At 35.7% G+C, this 26,175-nt stretch overlaps 1 protein-coding gene across 1 annotated transcript in view; it reads left to right on the top strand.

The window, feature by feature from the left end:
• POF1B (POF1B actin binding protein) overlaps positions 1–26,175 on the top strand; it is a 115,875-nt gene that overhangs the window by 4,023 nt on the left and 85,677 nt on the right. The window contains exon 3 of the mRNA XM_027053732.2: positions 15,752–15,832. Coding sequence (XP_026909533.2) covers positions 15,752–15,832 — 81 coding nt within the window. The remainder of the gene's footprint in view (positions 1–15,751; positions 15,833–26,175) is intronic.

The following is a 26,175-nucleotide window of genomic DNA, read 5'->3' as shown; positions in this document are numbered from 1 at the left end:
GAGACACAGAGACAGAGACAGAGACAGAGTATGTGCAGGGGAGAGGCAGAGAGAGAGGGAGGCACGGAATCCCAAGCAGGCTCAAGGCTCTGAGCTGTCAGCACAGATCCCAATACAGGGCTTGAACTCTTGAACCATGAGATCGTGACCTGAGCCAAAGTGAGATGCCTAACCGACTGAGCCACCCAGGTGTCCCCAAAATAAAATATTTTTTAATACCAGTCATTAATTGAACTGAATATTTATTAAATGCCTATTATATAGAAAACATAGTAATTATTTGGATAAATACCATTTGCTTATCCTAGAGAAAATCCATGTTGAGGATAGATGTATAGGAAGTGGTCTGTAAGTGTTCCATATGTCTACATTTCATTTTTAAATATAATTTTGTGCTTTGGCCATCAATATTTTATTGAATAAAATAAGTTTTGGTGAAAGAAGGGACCTCTTAATATGTGTGCTGCATGGATTACCATTCTTCTGAATTTAAAACTTGAAACCAAATTTAACTCTAGAGAGCTTCCCGGGGAGAATCTATGTTTATGTGTGTTGATAACTTCTGCTATCAATAATTAGTCAGCTTGGGCTTATCTTTGTTTAGGTGATATTTTCCCCTTTTCTTTGGTTACAAAGATTGTGGATAGCTCCCTCACTGTGCCAGGATTTTTATACACTATCAGAAAAATTTCCTCGTCTGTGTGGAGGGGTGTGTTGTTTTGATACATTGTTGTTCAAGGGTGTGGTCAATAACGTGAATGATTGTTCAGGGAAGTAGGTTGCCTTAAAATGGAATGAGGTCATAGGATAAAGAGGCCCATGTTTTCAGCTTTGGTCAGCCTTGTTTTGCTTACAATTAAATAAAGCCATAGAAATTGTGAGTGCAACTAATTGCTGGGTAAAAATTCCCATGGCAGTTGTCTCTTATTTAAGGGAGGTTTGATAAATTGCTGGGCCTGTTTTCAGGCCATGACACTCACAAGCTTTCCTTGTGTGTGTATTTGGAAAGGTGGGGGAGGGGGCATGGCAAGGGGAAAGGAGGTGAACTGGTCCTTTAACTGCTATGATCCAAATTTCTTTGTTCGGTAATTCATGGTAAAATAACCAGGAGAGTTGCCATGCTCTTAAATCCCACTTATTTTTATTAATTTTTTTTACTATAGCTGAGACACAATGTTACATTAGTTTCAGGTGTACTGCATAGTGATTCAACTTCTCTATACAGTATGCTATGCTCTCCACAAGTATAGCTGCCATCTGTTCCTCTACAGTATAATTACAATATCATTAACTATAGTTCCTATGCTGTTTATTATTTTTATTATTTATTATTATTATCAAAAAAATGTGAGTGAGGGGAGGGGCAGAGAGAGAGGGAGAGAGAGAAATCCCAAGCAGGCTCCAGGGGGGCTTGAATCCAGGAACTGTTAGATCATGACCTGAGCCTAAATCAAGAGTTGGACACTTGGACACTTAACTATCTGAGCCACCCAAGTGCCCCTGTGCTGTTTATTCCTGTGATTTATTCATTCCATACTGGAAGCCTGTATCTCCCACTCCCCTTCACCTGTTTTGCCCATACCCTCACACCCCTTCCTTTTGGCAACCATCAGTTCTTTCTATTTATAGGTCTGATTCTGCTTTTTGTTTGTTAAACCCCATTTAAAAGCAAAAACTTTTGGGGGCGCCTGGGTGGCTCAATTGGTTAGGTGACCTACTTTGGCTCAGGTCATAATCTCACGGTTCATGGGTTTGAGCCACACATTGGGCTCCCCCTGACAGCTCAGAGCCTGGAGCCTACTTCGGATTCTGTGTCTCCCTCTCTCTCTACCCCTCCCATGCTCACACTCTGTGTCTCTCTGTCTCTCAATAATAAACGTTAAAATTAAAAAAAAAAAAAAAACAGAATGCCTCCTAAATTTGGAGCACACTTTAAAAAAATAAATAAAAGTAAAAACTTTTTGTAAACAAGTATTTTTTAGCTAACTTTTTTTTTTACAATAACAGCTATGGCAATAGCATCTTTTTTTGATTTCCAATGGAGCATATATATACTTCTAGTTTTTAAAGACAAAAAGCATGTACAAAGAGACTGTACACTTTATTTTTTTCTCCTAGGTTCCTTCAGGAAAGGAAGAGAAACTCTCTTATATGAGGAATTCCCTTTGGAGGAAAGGGATGAGGGGAAGAAGTCCTATTACTAGTACATTCTAATACATCCTATTGCTTTCTTTACATGAGAACAGAATTACAGATTTTATTCTAAATCAAGGAAGTATTTGCTTCATCTAAAAAAAATATCATTAGAATTTATATGTTTCTTCCTGTACAAAGTTCAGAACAACATTCAACAATAACCTAAGGCAGGCATTTAACCATGTTACTAACGTTGAAAGGTTTTAACAAAAGCATCTTTTTTACTATTCAAGAAATTTATTCAAATGGCAGTTTGCCTTGGCAAATTCTGCCAGCATAAATGTCAGGTGGTTTTTAAAGACATTGCCTCTTTTGAAACTGTTAGTCCTAAACTGTTCCTAAGTCACTATTATTATGTTCAGGGATTCTCACAGTCATTTTAAGACTCCTTCTTGGAACATTATATTATTTATTAGTTTTTAAAAGTTTTAAAGTTCAAATTAGATAGCATGAGAGTTCCATTCATTTCAACAAGCTTCCAAATATTTAGAAAACAAAGTCCTATACTATGAATGTAATCTCTTACCTAATTGTCATTCCCAGAAGTCTTGCCATCTCTCCTGTATCTACGGCACCAAAGTCTTGAACTGTTTGATAAGATTATCAGTAAGAAAATGAAAGCCAATAGATGTTGGCTGAAGAGTTTCATATTTTTCAGATTGAAAATATGAGTCACAAAAAAACACTGTGTGGAGAAAATGCCCATAAATATGAATCTATTTGGAATGGCTTATAGAGAGGCAAATAATAAATGGGCAGTGATAAGGTAGACTTTAGCAGAACAAAACTATGAAACAGTCTAGTGTAGTGGCTAAGAATGTAGACTTATGTTTTAAATGTCTTAGGTTTAATTCCTGGTTCAGGGACATGCTATCTATGGGGATCAGTTGCTTAATCTGTAAAATGGGACAATAATACTTAACTCATAGGATAGTTGTTAGGGTCAAATTTGATAACATATGATGGAAAACGCACAGCATAGTGCCTAACACACAGTAAGTATTAAGCCCTAGAACCTAGAATAAATTACTTGACCTCTCAGGACCTCAGTGTCCTTATGGGTAAAGTGGGGACAATAATACCTTTCCTCAGGGTTTTAGTGAATATTGAATAAGATATCATGTCACGGTGTCCAGCACACTACCTGGCATAGAGCACTCAATAATTCTTTCCGATTTTATCATTGATTTATAAAAATATAGCCAAAAAACCCCTTAGCGCCACAGACAAAATAAAATAATAGATAATGAATAGGGTATAAAATAAGAGCTTTTTTAACACTGGAAAGATTGGGTAAAGACATATGCTTGAAAGGCTTATTAGGGCTCTACTAGCTAAGAGAGACTAATGAGGAAAAGCATTAAAACAATTTTCTAAAACTCATGGTATATGATCAAAATACTAGAATAGCAGGGATGTATTTATAATGTTTACTGGCATAAGTATCCTTTAGAAAGAGTAATTTGGAAGTTCCCATGTTCTTAGTGTCTTTGATATTTTAGATGGAGTGTTTTTAGTTTGTGGTTTTGTTTTATTCTTCTAAAATGTAGTGACACTGAACATTAAAGCTTGTTTGCTGTCTGATTCTTACCTAATGTTTCTTCTAAAGCTGCACTTGTAATAGGGTAACGTGTGACTATTTTCATTTATATCTAAATTAATTAAAATCAAATAAAATTAAATACTCCATTCCTCAGTCACACTAGCCACATTTTAACTGTTCTACAGCCATATGTAGCTAGTGGCTGCTATATTGGATAACACAAATATAGAACATTTCCACCATTGCAGAGTGTTCTACAGGACACTGCAAATCTGTATATTCAGGCTACTCATTTAAATATAGAAATACCTTTAAGATCATCACATTCAAGAAAATTTATGGTGGTACAAATGTGTGATCAAAGTGTTGTCAATTTACATGATCAGCTATAATGGGTAGATTAAAATGAAATAAAAATGAAGCCATAAATGCTCAAAGTATAAGTTTACAGGAAAAAGAGAATTAAATTCATAAACCTTTTTAAAAAGAAATGAATGAAATATTTTTATGTATATATGCGTGTATGTATCCTTCTAGCTACATGATTTTCCTGGAACCTCACTTTTTGACAGAGTAAATGGTTAAGAAGATGAAAAAGATGAAAAATTACATCCCTCAATCAAAATGCATCTTTCTTTCTTTCTTTCTTTCTTTCTTTCTTTCTTTCTTTCTTTCTTTCTTTCTTTGTCTTTCCTTGTTTTTAAGGTTTATTTTGAGAGAGAAAGTGCATGCTGTAGGGGGAGGGAGGGAGGAAGAGAGGGAAAATCCCAACCAGGCTCCGCCCTGACCTGTCAGCAGGAAGCCCAAGTTGGGGCATGAATTCGCTAACAGTGAGATGACCTGAGCAGAAACCTAGAGATGGATGCTTAACCACTTAACTGACTGAGCCAACCAGGCACCCCCAAATGCATCTTTCCTTGTTTTGGACACATGATCTGGGTTTCATAGCCTCTCTGAAACTACCTATCTCCCTTAACCTACTGAATCAATTTTAAACTTTAGTAAGGTTCAAATGCCATTCCCATTTTTACAGATGTGGCAGCTGAAACAGTGAGATGTTATATGACTTACTGAAGTTCATATAGGTAGTATGTGGTAGAACTAAAATTTAAATCTAACAGTCTAGTTCCAGGTCTATACTTGTAATCACCATATTCCTGGTCTACACATTTGACTCTTATTTATCTCACACAGTAACATCTGATATCTGATTCTTACTTATACTTCATGATCATTTCCTTATATGTGCTTCCATTATGAACCATTTAAAATCTTTTGACACAAGCCGGGGCATAAATAATAATATAATGAACATTTAAATACTTTAAAACTTTGTTATTTACAAAGAAGGCTGACTTTTTTGCTGCTGTTCAGAATTCTTTTTTAAAATATTTTTCTTATAGATTGTATTGACTTTTGTATTAAAATATACAAGGCTCCAGCAATGGATAATAATAAGTTCATTAAATTTTTAGTTATTTAAAAGTTCATAAATGCTTTAGGAGAACATTGATAGAAATAGTAAGAAATAAAGTGAGCTTTATTAAGAAATAAAGTGAGATTTTACCTTAGCATGGAATTTATAATCTCAGCAATAAAATGATATTTCATTTGTAATACAGAATCTTTTCAAAAAATTTGATAATTGAGTTCCAAAATTAAGTTCAAACTCCTCACCATGATGATGTCAAAGGATCTCCTAGATCCTTAGAACAGTCTTATCCTAATTTTCCAGTCTTATCTCTCACTACCTGCTTCCTCCCACCTTGTGTTCTGGACACACTGTACTGCTTTCTGTTTCTTGAGCAGACTGAGCATTTTGCCTCCCTCCTATCCCTGCCTTTGTTCATTTCATTCCCCACTCTGGCAACAGCCACCCTTCCCTCACATCTCCGGAATTCTACCTATCCCTCAAAATACATCTGGAAAGTTATCCTCTTGAAGACATCTCCAATTCTGAATCTTCTTACCCTCTCCTCAGTGTAGTACTCCACTCCCACCTCCATCCCAGATGTGTTCTCCTACCTAGTATCACTTTATATTATTTAACTATAACACACTTATAATACTGAGTAGTATATTATTGATGTGGTCCTTCTTCCCCTCCACCATAGACTCTACACTTGTTGAGGGTTGAGATTTTTTTAGAAATCAAAACTCAAAGACAAATCAAAACAAATATTTTGGGGAGTGGCATGGAACTGGAAATTGTCTCTTACACTCTTTCTCTCTTCTTTTTCCCCCCTCTCCCCTCTCCCTTCTCTCCCAGCTTTTCTGTGTTTTCTCTCCCCCCACATTATGATTGTGGCTTGCAAAAATGCCTGAATGTGGCTGTAAGCAATGGCTTTAATAAAGATATATAGTTATGATTGTTTGTGGGCTTCACCTTTCTATGCCTTCTCTTTGAACTGAAAATGGAAAGTAGGACACAAATTGCTTCTTTAAAAAAGTGAACAACACATAACGTATATATTAGGAAGCTATTTAATAAGCCAATTCATTTTCTATTTTAGTTCTTTGGTCACATTAAGCATTTATATTTGATTTATATTTTTCCCCTATGAACAAATATTTATCATTACTTATGGCAAATTCTGTTAAAGGGTTAGTGGCTCTGATCTGTCATCATATTATTTCCCAGGGATCTTTTTGTGATCCTTTAAGCAAATTATAGTTTGAGGCTGCTAATTAGTCTGCTTATAAAGATATTTTCTTTACCTCCCCTGTTCCTGAAATTCTGTCTAGGTGAAGTGATTTTATTTATTGAATCTTGCTCAGTTATCTGTAATTGTTTTAGCACATCAGTTATATGCCCCAAGATTCCCTCATAAAAACTACTACTACTGCTGAGTATTCACCCATACACCAAAATGTATTTTAAAATTTCCAAGGAAAGATTTTTACCCTCAAAAATAGTATTTACCCATTTCTTTTCTAAAACAAACTTCAGCTGGGATGCATAGTTTCCTGCATAACATTATTTTAAAATAATTCACAAATATAATTATATCTAAGAATATGTTATCTAGAAAAGTTTCTTCAATTCCCTACAAATACCCTATATCATTGCCTGCTTCAATAAAACCTTCAGCAACACTCAGTGTCTATAAATTTCTTAGTCTGACTTTCAGAGCCCTTCATTATCTGGCTTCTAGGGACCTTACTTCCTGAAACTCCCCTTCTAGTGTTCTGTTTCAGCCAAAATGTAAACTGTTGTTCTCTAAATATAGCCCCTAATGTTTGCTCATGTTGCTCTTATACCTGAAATGTCCCATTCCCCATCCTCACCAATCTAGATATGTTGAAATTACAACAATTTTTCAACAGTTTCCTCAAGTGTAACCTTGTGATGAAATCTTAAATTGTGCCATGCTGAAATCTTCTCTTAGCTCTCAAAAACTCTCATAGTAAGTTCCTCATAGCTCTTATGATACTGTATCTCTATTTACACTAATAGTTTTTACCACCTAATAATTATAAGCTTGGTAAGGGTAGAGAGTATATTCTGTCTATGCTTTATATCTCTTTCACCACCATCGAATAACAAGTATTGAAAAATTACTTAGTTATACATGTAACCAATCCAGTAAAAATTATGCCTCATATTAACAGATGGTATTTTTTTGAAATTCTTTTACATGCATTCTTTACGCACTGGAATTCCAAAAACTAAGTAGGAAAATATTACATCCACTGTACAGTGTGCAAGTAAAAATATGCATTGTGTATTATTGTCTATTGTACAAATAAAGAAATTGAGGCTCAAATAGCTCAGAATAATAACGTGTCCAAGTTATAACAGCTAGTTAATGAATGTCCTAGATTTAGAAACCAGCTGTTGATAGTTTCCCTATGTCAACTATCACCCTTAATTAACCTTAGTTAGATACTAAAGTATTTTCAGTTTAAACAGGCTTAAATTTTTGAGATTCAGCAAATCATTTGATAGATTTCCCCATTGTAATGTTCCATTATCAGAGTGGAAAGTATAAAAAATATATCAAAGAAAAAAAAATAGTATCTGTTCTAAATTTCAAGGTCTTGCCCTGAGATAATCCTGGAATTCAGAGTATGTCCTAGATTTTTAAAGTTTTCCTTCTACCTGAAGGAGAATAACACCTCTCCAGCTTCTGCTTTCCCTTCTTTCTGCACTTCACTGAGCTACTGAAAAGCTCTCTCACTGAGGTGAGTAACTGAGAAATTGGGGCCATTTGCATTTCATATGATTTGTTAATTCTGAAAAACATAACTATTTTAACAAACAGAAATAAGATGCAGTTTTGTGAATCCTTCCTAGGGCAACTTGAGTTTCCCAGCTCTGATTTAGGGTATACCAAGGTATGGACAATTATCTCAGGTGATGTAGTGAAATTATCCCAAAAAGCAGATGGATTTAATCCACTCTGATCTTAAAATTGGTGATGTCATATGTGCTTTATAAATGGAGGAAAAAGAGAAGGAAAAGGAGGAAGAGGGCTGGTACAACTTTACAAGTTGAAAATCATTACTTTAGGAAGTGTGGGAAAAACAGCTTGGATTTTATGCTAAGCCTAAGCCCACATGATTATAAACCAAATTATTTTTTTTTACCAGAACTCTACCTAAAGATAGTAGCCAACAAGGCAATAGTTACATATATGGCAAATGTGAGCCACAGGAATAAACAACCCAATACTGTGCTGAATATTTAAACATAAAAAGTAGGGCCTTCTTACAAAAATTGAAGGACTTAGACAATATGAGTAGTAAAGAAAAATTTAATGTTTTATTGAGTTTGAAGGCCTTTTCATACACTCTGTAAATATATCATTCAGTCTGTAAAAAATACTCCGTTGAAGTTTTTAGAATTTTAAGTTATTTAATCAGGGTATTCTTTCACACAGTCACTTTTGGGTGGATCTCTTATTTTCAGGCACTCAAAAGTTACTTTTGATAGTAATTTAAAAAAGGCAAATATCTATCCTGTTATTATAAGAACTAGTCAAATCTAACAGAATTTGTTCAACAACTTGAAAAACAAAATATAATGAGGCAACCTATAGATGCAGCAAAGTATGGTGACTAAAAGCATGAGTTCTGGAGTCATGCTATTTGAGTTGGAATTCTAACACTCTAGTATTAGCTTTATGATTTTCAGCCAATTACTTAACCTATCTTTGTGTAACTTTTATATGTAAAATGGGATGATAATAGTACTTCCCTCATGGGATTGCTTTAAGTGTCAAATGAAATAATCTATGTAATCTATTTGGCGTAGAAAGCTCTTAGTGTTAGTTATCATCATCATCATCATCATCATCAAAGGAAAGCAAGACAGACAAGTTTAAAGGATTTGAAATTGCTTTGTATCTATGGAAAAATAAGCTGGAAATCATCTCCTATCTTCTAATTCACACTCACCCACACCCAAATTCCATTTCTCATATGAGGAAACTGACGCTCAGGGAGACCTGTTTGATATCAGTTTGATATCAGTTGTTTGATGGCACACAGCTGGCTGATAGTGTAACTATAAGTAGAACCCAGGATTCTTGATTCCTAAGTCTAGGACTCTTTCCACTAGATTATTATACTTATCACTACCTCTTCCCCAGGCTTTGATTATTTTATTACAAGGTATGTAAGACAGTTGCACAGGGGGCTGAAGCACAGAAGACGTACTTATTCATTGAATTTAATGTTTTCAACATGAAGGATTTAAGTAAGCTATATACATATAAGTGACACTGAAAATTAAACATTCATGTAGGTTATCAAGTGGGAGAGTTAGTCCTTTTCCTGGGATGCCTTTGAAACTAAGACATCTTCATTCACTTATTCACATTTTTTATCACTTCCTATGGAGTAGGCAATGACTATTTGTGGGGTGACTTGCTGCAATCCTGCTTAGAGATAGATGCCACTGAAAGTAACTTCCATCATTAAGATAATGTTCATTTGAGACATTTACTCACACTATTTTACTTACTTTTGTAGACTTCCAAGGAAAATGTTTTCTTTAGCAGGTATTTCTGGAATTAATAAACCTTCTATTCAGTTGGTTTTTTGAACCTTTGATCAGCCTAATACTGCTATGATTTAAGTTCATGCTGGTCAACACTACATGTCTTAATCTTTTTTACCCTTATTAAGCTATCACCTTAATATTTCACTTTTTGGAAATACTCCACTTGTCCTCTGTTTCCATGAGGGTTTAATGGGAAAAGCTACATTTGCCTAGATTAATTCTAATAATGAAGGCTTAAACTAATTAAGTAAATTATAAGTTATAGAATTAATTTACTGGACTTTCAAATATAAGAAGATTGAGTATGGAATTAATTTACTGGCTTTCAAATATAAGAAGATTGAGTAATTTCTTCATTTTAAGACCAAACTAGTCTTTGTATAAATGCACCAATTTTCTTTTAAATAACTACTGTCTTGGCATCTGAATAAAGTAACCCTGTCTATACCACTATAAATAAGTGTCCTAAAGGTGTGATGTGATGTGATGTGTGTGTGTGTGTGCTTATCCTTGTTCTCATTAATTTTTGCAAGTTTATAAAACTTCTCAGTAGACTCTTGGGGGCCTTGTTGGCTCAGTCAGTTAAGCGTCTGACTTTGGCTCAGGTCATGATCTCACAGTTTGTGAGTTGGAGTTCCATGTCAGGCTCTGTGCTGACAACTCAGAGCCTGAAGTTTGCTTCAGATTCTGTGTCTCCCTCTCTGCCCCTCTCCCACTCATGCTCTGTCTCTCTCAAAAATAAATAAACATTAAAAAAATTTAAATACTTTTCAGTACACTCTTTTATCTTAAAAGTTAGTCTACTTGGCTAATAAGTTTCATTCTATTTAATTTGCTGATGTCATCAGATTTGAATTGGTTAAAGGAAGGGGGAAAGAACTACCATTTACAGAATACCTATCAGGTGGCAGGTAGTGTGGACAATTGTCTTCTCAGCATGATCTAGTATTACTAGTCCCAGCCTAAAAGGCTAAAAATTTGCAGAAAAACATCCTGCAAACATGTATACTTTTGCACACTGCTGGCAGATGTGTAATTGGCATAGCCATTTGGGAAATCACTTGGCAATATCTGTTAAAATGAGTAATGCACATACTCTGTGCCCCGTCAATCCCACTTCTTTGTGTAATTTTATAGAAACACTCACATGCACAAGGATGTTCATTGCAGCATAGTGAAAACTGGAAACAATTTAAACATTGTTCAGTAGGGAAGTAGATAAGTTATTAAACATTATGGAATACTATATATTAATTTAAAATAATGAACTAAGACATATATCTAATATATAATACAATATAATACAATATAATATAAAACAATACAATATAATTTAATATATAATCTATAATTAATCTATAATATATAATTAATCTATAATTATATAATTATATAATTAATCTATAATATATAATTAATCTATAATATAATATAATATATAATATATAATATATAATATATAATATAATCTAATATAATACAATACTATATATATCTAATACATAATACAATATAATATATAATATACAATACAATATAATACAATATTATATAATATATAATACAATACAAAAGATCTTTGATTTGCATTACAGAATAATAAAAGCAATAAAGATTATTATTTGTACATATATATTTATGTAATGGTACATGAAACAATGATTATTTCTGGGTAAAGGATTTGGATAAAGGGAGGAGGATTAAGGAAAGATCTTGAGTTTTATCTATATAAATTTTTATGTTCACATGTATTCATGTGTTATTGCACAACTAAAAATCACCTTTCATTTTCTTATATCTCTAAACATTCTCCCCTTGGATCTGTGAGCCAAACCCACCTGCATTTGGTTGCATTTATAACCATCATCCTGAGGTAAGGATGATATACCTCTTTGGCCTACATTTGTCTGAGAAATTCTCCTCAGCTACAGCAGGAAATGTGAGAACATATTCAAAGGCTGCCTTGATATATTAAGCTTGCAGTATTACTGTTGGTGTAACAGGGAAAGGGGGGATGAAAATGTTCCAAGATGAACCAAAAGAAAAACAAAAGAAAAACCATAGCATACAGAATATTTGGCAATTTGTTTTAAGAACAGCACATTACACCTACTTTGTAACTATGCTTCCATATGAGTCTGTCAGTGTTTCCCTTGTAAGTCCATTATTCTAATTTTTAATAGCTTCCTTGTTCTAAATAAAAAAAATATTTTTATTGTTGTGGGACTATATCCTGTAGTTGTGTCAATTAGCTGTAAATTACAGTAATGTATGAAGAGATTGTGTAAAGCTATCAACTTGTTGCACACTAATAAATCTACACAGTTTGTTGACTTGGGAAAAATGTAAGGAATGTGAGCATAATCAATAAACTGACTTTTATCAGATCATTATTAAAACCCATACTCTCACTTTTATAGACCATTTTTTGAACATCAGAGTTTACTCTTTGAAATTTAACCACAAGTAGATCAGACAGACCATAATTAAAATTCAGACTGAAGTAATCTCAGGGAAGTAGCCTTTTTTTTAAGTTTTTATTAGAATTCCAGTTAGTTAACATACAGTGTAATATTAAATTCAGGTGTACAATATAGTCATTCAACAATTCCATACATCACCCAGTGCTCATCACAACAATTGCACTCCTTAATCCCCATTGCCTATTGAACCTATCCCCCCACCCACCTCCCCTATGGTAACCATCAGTTTGTTCTCTGTAATTAAGAGCCTATTTCTTGGTTTCTCTCTGTCTCTGTCTCTGTCTCTCTCTCATATGTTTTATTTCTTAAATTCCACATATGAGTGAAGTCGTATGGTATTTGTCTTTCTTTGACTTGTCCCCCAAGCAGTATACATAGAACCCAAAATACAGAACAGGTAAAAGAAGTTATGGTTATATATTAGGTTCTTTTCTTTTTTATATAAGCCTTGCTCATATGTTTAAGTAATCTTGAATCCCTCCTAAGGCTTTACACATTCACAAAATGTCCGGAACACAAAACTAGAAAGGGAATTCTCACATATGATAATCAGCTCAGCCCATTAAAGCAATGTGAAACAAACGCTGAAATAAACGCTGCAAACTGAGACTTTTCAGCTTCATTGTCTATTCAATCTGATTGCTTTTAGTGTGACTTTTAGTCAAGGATCTCCTAGTGATTATATATATTTTAAGGGTCTTCAATTTTTAGCACAAATAAAATACTTAGATCTTAGACTGATCAAGGACCTGACTGTGAGTGATATAACTGTTAAGTTTACATTCAGAGAGAATAGCTTATAGGGTCAGAACTAGCCCTTCTCAAAGGTACATGACTTGAAAGACATGCAAGGATCTAGTTCCCTTAGCCTTTACGACTTAATAATTCCACTTTTAAGATTACCCTGGAGACTAGGCATTATATCTCCAAAAAGTACCTGTAATAATAATGAAATAACATATTCATAAATATGTGTTTAATGAACTGGTCTCCATAGAGTAAAAAGTGAATTCTAAGAAAATAAAACATAAAACATCCTAAATTTGTTACTGCATAGGAGGGGAGTATAAAGGGTGTGGATTTTGGAGGTTAGGAGGGAGAAAGATGGTGTTCTAAGAAAGCAGACCTTCCCAGATGAGGTACCAAGGTATGAACTTGCACAGTAAGGGAACAAAGAACAAAAACTGGTCTCTAGAGTTCAGTACAGTAAGGAAAAGGTGATCTTATGTAAAACAAGATTATCAAAAGTTTGTCTACCACTTCCCAATTTGGCTTAGCCTAGAGCTAAGTCAGAGTCATGCATTTATTAAGCAAATATTTACCGAGAGCTATCAAATATTGTACAAAGATACATTAGATCCAATTGCTATTCTCAAAGAGCTCCTAGACTAGCATGGGTCACATATATAGCAAAACATAGGGCAGGGGCATGAAGGCTACAACAGTGATAGAAATAGAGCCTTACAGGATCACCAAGATAGGATTGCCTTAGAAAAATAAGTCCAATTAAATAGTAGAGCTATTCACTACATTCAAATCCAGTCAGCAAATTACATTAGCTATTATTTTTCATAATGAAGGGCTTTAAAATTTGTTTTACTGTTTTAATTCTGATAATAAAAATATGTTTATTGTAGAGAGTTTTGGAACAATAAAAAATGGAAAGAAGAAGAAATAAAAATCACTCATGATCCCTTCTCTTACCCACAGATACTATACTAGCCATGAAATGCTAGATTCATGTTTTCTTCCATTTAAATAAGGAATTGAGATCATACTATATATGCAGTTTTATATCTTCATTTCTCACTTAACATTATATAATGTTATGATTTTTTCATGCAAGTTTGTATTTCTAAAATCATTATTTTAATAGTTACATATTTCACTCCTCTTACTTCACTTTCATCACTATTATTATTTAAATATTTTTGTCCAGGGGCTCCTGGATGGCTCAGTCAGTTAAGGGTCTGACTTCAGCTCAGGTCATGATCTCACTGAGTTCGAGCCCCACAACAGGCTTTGTGCTGACAACTCAGAGCCTGGAGCCAGCTTTGGATTCTGTCTCCCCCTCTCTCTGCCCCTCCCTCGCTCATGCTCTGTCTCTCTCTCAAAAATAAATAAACATTAAGAAAATAAAAAAATAAATAAAAATTTTGTCCAGTTAAAATATGGTATCCTTTTGTTATGTTTATTTGATTCTTTGTTTGAATATTCTTGCTGTCTATTAACCATTTGTTTTTCTTTTATAAATGTTTGTGCCATTTTCTCATTTTTGTAGTAGTATGAATTGTTTTTTTCTTATTGAGGTATAAAAATTCTATATTAATGATATTGATCCTTTTTCCATTAAAAGTCTACAAATTACTTTGTTCTAGTGTTTTGTCTCTTTTTTTGAATTAATTTTTTTAAAGACAGAGAAAAGAGTGAAAACTGGGGAGGGGCAGAGGGAGAGGGAGGGAAACAACATTAAACAGGCTCCTGGCCCAGTGCGGAGCCTGATGTGGGACTCCATGTCACTACCCTGAGTTGATGACGGAAGCTGAAATCAAGAGTTGGATGCTTAACCACTTAACCAAGTGAGCCACCCAGGAGCCCCTTATCTCTTTTTTTTTTATTTACAATTTTTTAATGTTTATTTTTGAGACAGAGAGAGAGCATGAGCAGGGGAGGGGCAGAAAGTGAGACACAGAATCAGAAGCAGGCTCCAGGCTCTGAGCTGTCAGCACAGAGCCCCACACAGGACTCAAACTCACAAATTGTGAGATCATGGCCTAAGCGAAGTTGGATGCTTAACCGACTGAGCTATCCAGGCACCCTGCCTCTTGTCTCTCTTTTAATGTTATTTATGGTCCTCTCCCACCACTGCATTGAAGATTTAGATGCTTAAGGACACACACACACGCACACACATACACACATTTTTCTCTTTGTGTCTTCTTCCATTTTTAAAAATATGGGATAATTAATAAATATTAAGCTATATTTTCTTCTATTCATGTGGGAACATTTACTATGAAACGAATATTTTGAAACTCTCATGGAATATAGTTTGGGGTCCCTTGGTGGCTCAGTCAATTATGGATCTTGGTTTTAGTCCCAATTGCTGGTAGGATCAAGCCCCACGTGTGCTGACAGCGTGGAACCTGCTTGGGTGCTTGGGATTCTTTCTCACTCCTCTATCTATGCCCCTCCCCCACTCTATCTCTCTCAAAATAAATAAATAAACTTAAAATATATATATATATGTATATATATATACATATATATATATATAGTTTGGAATGTGTGATGAATTACCATGAAATGAGTATAATAGAAACACCTAGCACAGTGCTGAGCACATAAACACATGCTTTCATGTATGTTTCTAAGACTGAAATTAACTAAAACCGTAAACTCATATGTCATCATTATGCAAATGACTTTTAAAATTTCACTCTGAAAATTGTTCTTTATTATTAATGGCTTCAAGTTCACTAAACAACTATAATTATATGCAGCTTTTACCTTTTTTCCCAGGAACTCCATTCTCCAACAGTGAAAGTCACTGCATATCCACAGACTACAATTAGGAGATACATAGTACAAAATCCTGAACAGGTAAGCTATATCACAGAAACCTTTGTTCCAGCCCATAATTCCTTAGAAGTTGATAGCTTAAACAAGAAAGGTGAGTCAGTACCAGATCGCTAAAATCAGATTGTTGGTGTTTCTTCCAGTTATAAATTTAATTACTAATAATTATTATTCAAAAAGTCATTTTTAATTCCAGACAACTGTGTGCCCATATATTCTGATTCAGGGATGAAACAGTTTCAAACAGCATGGAAATTCTTGGTTATAAAGTTTTTCTACTTCTGTAGCTCCACCTTTGTGCTACAAAGGGTTTTGTGCCCTTTGAACCAAAGGAAAAAGGGACAAATTTCTTTCACAGACTTCACATAAAAATTATCAGCTGTTACATCGGGGATTGGAGTCTTTATTTAGATATGCCATTGAGACATGGGATAGGAAGAAGAAAATGAAAAGTCAAAAGTTCAAAAGTGTCTCCATGACTTTGTTGCCTATATTATGAACTTTTGTTGCTAGCAATAAGATCTTTTGAAAATTATATTGTTATATTTTCTACTAAGATATATAACTTTATATTTTACACACTAAGATATTATTTTCTATCTCATTTTTTCTTCCAAGATTTTATTTAAATTTTTTATTTTATTTATTTTATTTTTTATTTTATTTTATTTTATTTTATTTTATTTAAATTCATATTAGTTAACATATACTGTAGTATTGGCTTCAGGAGAAGCCAATACTTTGGCTTTGATTAATGTAATCAAATACTTTGATTACTTTGGCTTTGATTAATGTAATGTAGTGATTCGCCACTTACATATAACACCCAGTGCTCATCCCAACAAGTGCCCTCTTGATGCCCATCACCCATTTAGCCCCCCCCAGCCACCTCCCCTCCAGCAACCCTCAGTTTCTTCTCTAAAGTTGAGTCTCTTATGCTTTGCCTCCCTCTCTGTTTTTATCTTATTTTATTTCTTCTATCTCATTTGAGAAGAAAATTAAGAAAACTTTTTTCCCATGGTAAAAAGCCTTCCTCAACACACACAAAACCATAAACAACCCTTCTTTAGCTGCAACAGGAGGTTCTATGGGGTTATAAGGACAAAGTTTCACAAATAGAAAGTGTGCCCCAGATAATAATACAGCAATTATTTGCTTTTCTCTTTATTTTACTTCTCCACTATTACAAGAAAGAATCCTCCCCTATCTCACAAAATAAAATCAATTATTTGCTTCAGCTGTGGAAAGCAAAGGATTAAATTAGGGTAACACACTTAATATGTCTAGGTGTATGGATAGCGGGGGTGCACTATTTTTCTGCTTCTATCTATCTCCCCTCTTCTTTATTTTAAAATAATTTTCTCATGTCTGTTCAACTACAAAAGAAGTTAGTTGCACATGTGTCCATGCGTTAACATATGAGCATGCAAGCTCTGTGATGGGGGGATGATTATTTTGAACATTTGCTTTAGTTGTCACATATATATGTAAATACCAAAAGAGAATGTGATTACAGTATAGCAGTTACTTGTGCCTTCTTATGCACAATCAAATGTTTAAACAATATATCTAAAAAGTATGTTGGGGAAGAGAGACATAAAGAGGGCTTGGAAGATGAGAGTGTGCATTTTTCTACAACATGGTCACTTTACCCCTTCCCCTTCTTCCTTCTTTCTCTTTTTTTTTTCTTTCACACACAAACTGGGAGACATGCATACTTGGATGCATATTGCACTTGATATCCCTGGCTTTCAAAGAATTATTTTTGATAGCACTTTTTTTTCTTAATATGGGAATTTCAGTGTTTACATAGTATATATTCAGAGAGTAATTTTTAAATATAAAATAATTTGGACTCCACTCCACTTTGCCAGTGATTTCTTATGTGACTTTTGATCAATTCTTACTCTTTAGTTAATGGAGAAAGGGAAGAGTTAATCTTTATTGGGTATACACTCCTTGCTAGGAAATTTACATATTTTATCCCATTTAATTCAAAGAAGGCGAGAAAACAGAAGCACAGACAAGTTCACTTATTCATTCAATTAATATTCATCGATTACTTACTATGTCCTAAGAATTGCCCCCAAGAACTAGGGATAGAGTAGTGGACAAAACAAACCCTCAACCTCCTTGAAATTTAAGCTGTTAACTAGCCCTAAACCATTCAGTTACAAAGCAACAGAGGGAGAACAGAAATTGAACAATGCAGATCTGGAAGAGTTACATTTGCAAATTAAGGACAATTGAGGATGTAGGTGAATTAAGCTCCAGAGACTCATCTACATACCACCTCCCCTCTTCATCCCCAGTGACAGTGTGATACAAAGGCAGAGAAATTAGAAGTATGTATACAAATACATAACATATTTGTAACACTTGGCCTGCTCCTGTAAAGGCTTATTATTATGGCTCTGTTCAACTACAAAGAAGCAAATAGTTTCTCAGGGAAAACATCCAACAAAGGGTAATGATTATTTTAAAACTTTTAACTCTTTCTACTATTGAGGAATAAAACAAATTTTAACCCCCATGCTTCGTGCACAAAAATAGTCTAACTGGTTTTGCAGAACAGCTTAAAAATCCTATTTAGAGACACAGCCTTGAGCAGCCATGTGGTGTTAAGATCATTAGGATGGTCCTCGTGACTGCATGCAGGATTCCACAGAGGAAGATGGCAGCATAGGTGGACGCTGGGCTCACCTTGTGCTGCTGACCACTTAGATTCCACCCACATCTGCCTAAATACCCAGAAAATGACCAGAAGACTAGCAGAACAGACTCTCCAGAGCCAAGTGTAGACAAGAGGCCCACGGAAGAGGGCAGGAAGGGCAGAGAGGTGGTGTACACTACACGGACTGGCGGGAGGGAGCCAAGGCGGGGAGGGGAAGCCTGCCCGGCAAGGTGGAGCCCCTGAGTCTGGCTTGCAAAAGCAGAAGGGCCAGACTCCGTAAGTTCTGACAGCAAGCAGGACTTAACATCTGGAATGTTATAAGTCAACAGCTCTGCTCCAAGAGCAGAAGGGCTAGAGGACAACGGGAGGAAGAGTTGCTGAGCCCTGGAGGACAGAGCTCAGTTTGGTGGGGAACAAAGATGCTCACCAGCGTCATCTCCCTCACCCATCCCCCAGCCAAAATCCCAAAGGGAACCAGTTCCTGTCACTGAACTTACTTGTACCGCACAAACACCCAACACTGTGCTTCTGTGGATCCATCCCTCCGACGGGTCTGCCTCCTTCCTGGTGCCACAAGGACCCTGCTGAAGTGGACCACTGAAAGCAAAGTGAGCTGAGCCTGCCCCTCCCACCCCTGTGCACCTTGCTGATCCACCCCAGCTAATACACCAGATCCAATCGAAGCAGCACCACAAGCCTGGCAGTGTGCAAGTAGCCCAGACAGGGCCAAACCACTCAACAGTGAGTCCTGCCCTGGGAGAGGGTAAGATAAGGTACACACCAGTCTGACTGTGGCCCCACCCACCAACGAAAGTTATTCAAAACAGCACAGGGGAAGTGCCCTGCAGTTCCATACCACTCCACTCCAGGAACTATGCAAAATGATGAAACAGAAGAATTCTCTTCAAAAGAAACTCCAGGAAGCAACAACAGCTAATGAACTGATCAAAAAACGATTTAAGCAATGTAACAGAAAATGAATTTAAAATAATAGTCATGAAATTAATCCTGGGCTTGAAAAAAGTATAGAGGACAGCAGAGAATCTATTACTACAGAGATCAAGGGACTAAGAAACAGTCAGGAGGAGCTAAAAAATGCTATAAATGAGCTGCAAAATAAAAGGGAGGCAACCACAGCTAGGATTGAAGAAGAAGAGGAGAGAATAGGTGAATTAGACTAAAATTATGGAAAAAGAGGAAGCTGAGGAAAAGAGATATAAAAAAATCCAGGCATATGAGGGAGAATTAGAGAACTAAGAGACACAATTAAACACAATAATATATACATAATTGGGATTCCAGAGGGGAAGAGAGAGTGAAAGGTGTTGAAGGTGTACTTAAAGAAATCATAGCTGAGAACTTCCCTGGACTGGGGAAGGAAAAAGGCATTGAAATCCAAGAGGCACAGAGAACTCCCTTCAGACGTAACTTGACTCGATCTTCTGCACGATATATTATAGTGAAACTGGCAAAATACAAGGATAAAGAGAAAATTCTGAAAGCAGCTAGAGATAAACGTACTCTAACATATATAGGGAGACCGATAAGACTAGTAACGGCTCTATCTACTGAAACTTGGCCGGCCAGAAAGGAATGGCAGGAAATCTTCAATGTGATGAGCAAAAAAATATGCGGCCGAGAATCCTTTCTCCAGCAAGTCTGTCATTTAGAAAAGAAGGAGAGATAAAGGTCTTCCCAAACAAACAAAAACTGATAGAATTCATCACCACTAAACCAGCCCTAGAAGAGATCCTACAGGGGATCCTGTGAGACAAAGTACCAGAGACATCACTAACAACATGAAACTTACAGACATCACAATGACTCTAAACCCATATCTTTCTATAATAACACTGAATGTAAATGGACTAAATGCTCCAAACAAAAGACATAGGGTATCAGAATGGATAAAAAAAAAAGACCCATCTATTTGCTGTCTACAAGAGACTCATTTTAGACCTGGGGACACCTTCAGATTGAAAGTAAGGAGAGGGAGAACTATCTATTGTGCTACTAGAAGTCAAAAGAAAGCTGGAGTAGCCATACTATATCAGACAAACTGCAATTTAAATTAAAGGCTGCAACAAGAGATGAAGAAGGGCATTATATAATAATTACAGGGCCTAGCCATCAGGAAGAGCGAACAAGTATAAATGTCTATGCTCCGAATACGGGAGCCCCCAAATATATAAAACAATCACAAACATACGCAACCTTATTGATAAGAATGTGGTAATTACAGGGGACTTTAAGACCCCACTTACAACAATGGATAGATTATCTAGACACAGGATCAATAAAGAAAGAAGGGCCCTGAATGATACATTGGATCAGATGGACTTGACAGATATATTTAGAACTCTGCATCCCAAAGCAATAGAATATACTTTCTTCTGGAGTGCACATGGAACGTTCTCCAAGATAGATCACATACTGGGTCACAAAACAGCCCTTCATAAGTATAAAAAATTGAGATCATACCATGCACACTTTCAGACCACAGTGCTATGAAGCTTGAAATCAACCACAGGAAAAAGTCTGGAAAACCTCCAAAAGCATGGAGGTTAATGAACACCCTACTAAAGAATGAATGGGTCAACCAGGCAATTAGAGAAGAAATTAAAACATGCATGGAAACAAATGAAAATGAAAAGACAACAATCCAAACGCTTTGGGATGCATCGAAGGCAGTCCTGAGAAGAAAATACATTGCAATCCAGGCCTATCTCAAGAAACAAGAAAAATCCCAAATACAAAATCTAACAGCACACCTAAAGGAACTAGAAGAAGAACAGCAAAGACACCCCAAACCCAGCAGAAGAAGAGAAATAATAACGATCAGAGCAGAAATAAACAATATAGAACCTAAAAAATTGTAGAGCATATCAATGAAACCAAGAGTTGGTTTTTTGAAAAAATAAACAAAATTGATAAACCGTTAGCCAGGCTTCTCAAAAAGAAAAGGGAGGTGACCCAAATAGATAAAATTATGAATGAAAATGGAATTATTATAACCAATCCCTCAGAAATACAAGCAATTATCAGGGAATACTATGAAAAATTATATGCCAACAAACTGAACAACCTGGTAGAAATGGACAAATTCCTAAACACCCACACACTTCCAAAACTCAAACAGGAAGAAATAGAAAGCTTGAACAGACCCATAACCAGCTAAGAAATTGAATCAGTTATCAAAAATCTCCCAAGAAATAAGTGTCCAGGACACTTCCCAGGGGAATTCTACCAGACATTCAAAGAGAAATAATACCTATCCTTCTCAAGCTATTCCAAAAAATAGAAAAGAAAGCAAATTTCCAGACTCATTGTATGAAGCCAGCATTACTTTGATTCCTAAACCAGACAGAGACCCAGTAAAAAAAAGAGAACTACAGGCCAATATCCCTGATAAATATGGATGCAAAAATTCTCAATAAGATACTAGCAAATCGAATTCAACAGCATATAAAAAGAATTATTCACCATGATCAAGTGGGATTCATTCCTGGGATGCAGGACTGGTTCAACATTCGCAAATCAATCAATGTGATACATCACATTAATCAAAGAAAAGATAAGAACCATATGATCCTGTCAATCGATGCAGAAAAAGCATTTGGCAAAATTCAGCATCCTTTAATAAAAAGACTGGAGAAAGTCAGGAAAGAAGGAATATACTTAAACATCATCAAAGCCATTTATGAAAAGCCCACAGCTAATATCATCCTCAATGGGGAAAAACTGAGAGCTTTCCCCCTGAGATCATGAACAGGACAGGGATGTCCACTCTCACCGCTGTTGTTTAACATAGTGTTGGAGGTTCTAGCATCAGCAATCAGACAACAAAAGGAAATCAAAGGCATCAAAATTGGCAAAGATGAAATTAAGCTTTCACTTTTTGCAGATGACATGATATTATACATGGAAAATCTGATAGACTCCACCAAAAGTCTGCTAGAACTGATACATGCATTTAGCAAAGTCGCAGGATACAAAATGAATGTACAGAAATCAGTTGCATTCTTATACACTAATAATAAAGCAACAGAAATACAGATAAAGAAACAGATCCCTTTCACAATTGCACCAAGAAGCATAAAATACCTAGAAATAAACCTAACCAAAGATGTAAAATGTCTGTATGCTGAAAACTATAGAAAGCTTATGAAGGAAATTGAAGAAGATATAAAGAAATGGAAAAACATTCCGTGCTCATGGATTGCAAGAATTAATATTGTTAAAATGTCAATACCACCCAATGCGATCTACACATTCAATGCAATCCCAATCAAAATTGCACCAGCATTCTTCTTGAATCTAGAACAAGCAATCCTAAAATTTGTATGGAACCACAAAAGATCCCGAATAGCCAAAGTAATATTTGAGAAGAAGAACAAAGCATGAGGCATCACAATCCCAGACTTTAGCCTCTACTACAAAGTTGTAATCATCAAGACAGCACGGTATTGGCACAAAAACGGACACACAGACCAATGGAATAGAATAGAGACTCCAGAATTGGACCCACAAAAGTATGGCCAACTAATCTTTGACAAAGCAGGAAAGAACATCCAATGGAAAAAAGACAGTCTCTTTAACAAATGGTACTGGGAGAAGTGGACAGCAACATGCAGAAGATTGAAACTAGACCACTTTCTCACACCATTCACAAAAACAAACTCAAATTGGATAAAGACCTGAATGTGAGACAGGGAACCACCAAAACCCTAGAGGAAAAACCTCTCTGACCTCAGCGACAGCAATTTCTTACTTGACACATCTCCAAAGGCAAGGGAATTCAAAGCAAAAATGAACTATTGGGACTTCATGAAGATAAAAACTTCTGCACAGAAAAGGAAACAATCAGCAAAACTGAAAGGCAACCAATGGAATGGGGAAAGATATTTGCAAATGACATATCGGACAAAAGGCTAGTATCCAAAATCTATAAAGAGCTCACCAAACTCCACACCTGAAAAACAAATAATCCAGTGAAGAGATGGGCAGAAAACATTAACAGACATGTCTCTAAAGAAGACATCCAGATGGCCAACAGGCACATGAAAAGATGCTCAACGTTGCTCCTCATCAGGGAAATGCAAATCAAAACCACACTGAGATGCCACCTCACAGCAGTCAGAGTGGCTAAAATGAACACATCAGGAAACTATATATGCTGGCGAGGATGTGGAGAAACGGGAACCCTCTTGCACTGTTGATGGGAATTCAAACTGGTGCAGCCACTCTGGAAAACAGTGTGGAGGTTCTTCAAACAATTAAAAATAGACCTACCCTATGACCCAGCAATAGCACTGCTAGGAATTTACCCAAGGGATACAGGAGTACTGATGCTTAGGGGCACTTGTACCCCAATGTTTATAGCAGCACTCTCAACAATAGCCAAATTGTGGAAAGAGCCTAAATGTCCATCAACTGATGAATGGATAAAGAAATTGTGGTTTATATATATATACACAATGGAGTACTACATGGCAATGAGAAAGAACGAAATATGGCCCTTTCTGGTTTATATACATAATGGAATTCTATGTGGCAATGAGAAAGAATGAAATGGGCCTTTTGTATCAACGTGGATGGAACTGGAGAGTGTTATGCCAAGTGCAATAAGTCATACAGAGAAAGACAGATACCATATGTTTTCACTCTTATGTGGATCCTGAGAAACTTAACAGAAGTCTAGTGGGGAGGGGAAGGAAAGAAAAAAGATAAAGGTTAGAGAGGGAGAGAGCCAAAGGATAAGAGACTCTTAAAACCTGAGAACAAACTGAGGGTAGATGGGGGGTGGGAGGGAGGGGAGGGTGGGTGATGAGTATTGAGGAGGGCACCTGTTGGGATGAGCACTGAGTGTTTTATGGAAACCAATTTGACAATAAATTTGATAATAAAAAATAAAAACAAAACAAAACAAAAAAAGAAAATCCTACTTAGATATATTCCCCATTTTATTTATCTAAGTATATATTTTTTTTGCTTGCTCTTTTAATTTCCCCCAGGAGAAGATTCTGGCTTAATTACAATATTTATAACAAGCTGAGCCTCCTCAAATGGCAACTTTATCCTCTTTCACCTCCCAGCTTCTCTAATCTTCACTTCTCCCTATAATTAAACTGATGTCACTCTACTTCTCTCATTATGATTTTCTTCTCCCTCTGTTCAGCCTTTTTATTTTTGGTGGTTCCTTATCTTCTTGATTTTCCATTTATTTTCATTTTACTTAAAAGATTTATGCATTCTGGTATATAAGTTGATCTAGAAATGAAGAATATATGTTTTTTCCATCAGTAGATAGAATCCAATTGATATTAATCAGTTTTATTAATTTTCTCATTGTGGGGAAGGCACTGTATAGCCTTTAAATTGGGGTAAAAAAGGAAACAAGACATGGTTCCCATACCAAAAGAGCTTACAGTTCCTCTCAGCAAGGGAAATAAGATATGTCCACAAATAGCTATATAAACTACATGGTAGAGTGTATGAGAGATACCATGAGAGAATTACAGATGAAGTCTTATTGAAATTCCAGGAGTTGGAGATAACACATTGGTTTGGGGAAATCAGAAAAGGATTTATTTTGTTATTTAAGGTATTTTGACAGTTAACATGGTTACTGCTATCATTTTACTAATGCGGAAATTAAAGCTTAAATAAGTGTGACTTGCTCAGGTCTTCTCATACCAAATATGGAAAAGACGGTAGATCCTGAGATGTGTTTGAATCAGTAGTGTTTGAGGTGCATGGAATAGAAAATGACTACACAGGTAGTTAAAAATGACGTGAAGAAAGGTCACATTTGAGATAGAGACATGGGAATTATTCCTCTGTAAATTGTCATTGTAGCTGTGAGAATGAGTGAGAAAACTAAGGGATAATGGAGAGGGTTGAGGTATAGCACCTTGAGAAATGTCTACTTTAACAGAAATAGAAAGGAGCCACTTTCATGGGCAGAGGAGTTGTCAGAGAGAAATGTGAACACAGAGAAACTGAAACAAATAGGGAAAGGATTTGGTCAACTGTCTCAAATGACCAAATGGCTGTAGAGAGTTTGAAGTTTAAGAAACTAATGGTGATATTTGAGAGAGCAGGTTCCTTATACTTGGGAGGCAAAATCCAGATGGAAAAAGTAGATGGGTGAATGGATCAAGAAGTGGAGGAAATAAGTGAGGATTACTCTTCTAAGAAAGATATTGACCAAAATAAAGAAAGATGGGATGGTAGCTAAAGGAGAAAAGAGAAACTTGGATATCTGAGAGATTTATAGACAGAGGGAAAGAACCAGTAATAAGATTAAATATGCCACAGAGAAAGGGTACAAATGGAACACAATTCTGGAAGAGAAAAGAGGGGATAAGATTCCAGGTATAGATTGAAAAGTGACTTCAGGAAAAAAGGAAGAGTATGTCTTTCTTGGTAATGAAATGGAAGGAACAGAAATTGAAGAGAGATTTGAAGTAGGGAGGAAAATGGAGGAATCTCACTGAATAGATCTTGGTTTTCTCAATTTACTTATTGAGGAGAATGAGGGAACATGAGCATAAGGAGTTAAGGAAAATGAAAAAAATTGTAACCACAGTTATAGAGAATTTAATAAATAGAAGTATGACCATGAAGGTTGGAGGGGCTCTTAAAGTTAGATAACTTGAATTTGCACTGAGCCAAATCAGCAAATATTTTA

The sequence above is a fragment of the Acinonyx jubatus genome, chromosome X (genome assembly GCF_027475565.1).
Source record: "Acinonyx jubatus isolate Ajub_Pintada_27869175 chromosome X, VMU_Ajub_asm_v1.0, whole genome shotgun sequence".
In the NCBI taxonomy this organism is placed as follows: domain Eukaryota; kingdom Metazoa; phylum Chordata; class Mammalia; order Carnivora; family Felidae; genus Acinonyx; species Acinonyx jubatus.
Note: the sequence above shows the minus strand (reverse complement) of the source record. Positions and strands in the feature narration are given on the sequence as shown.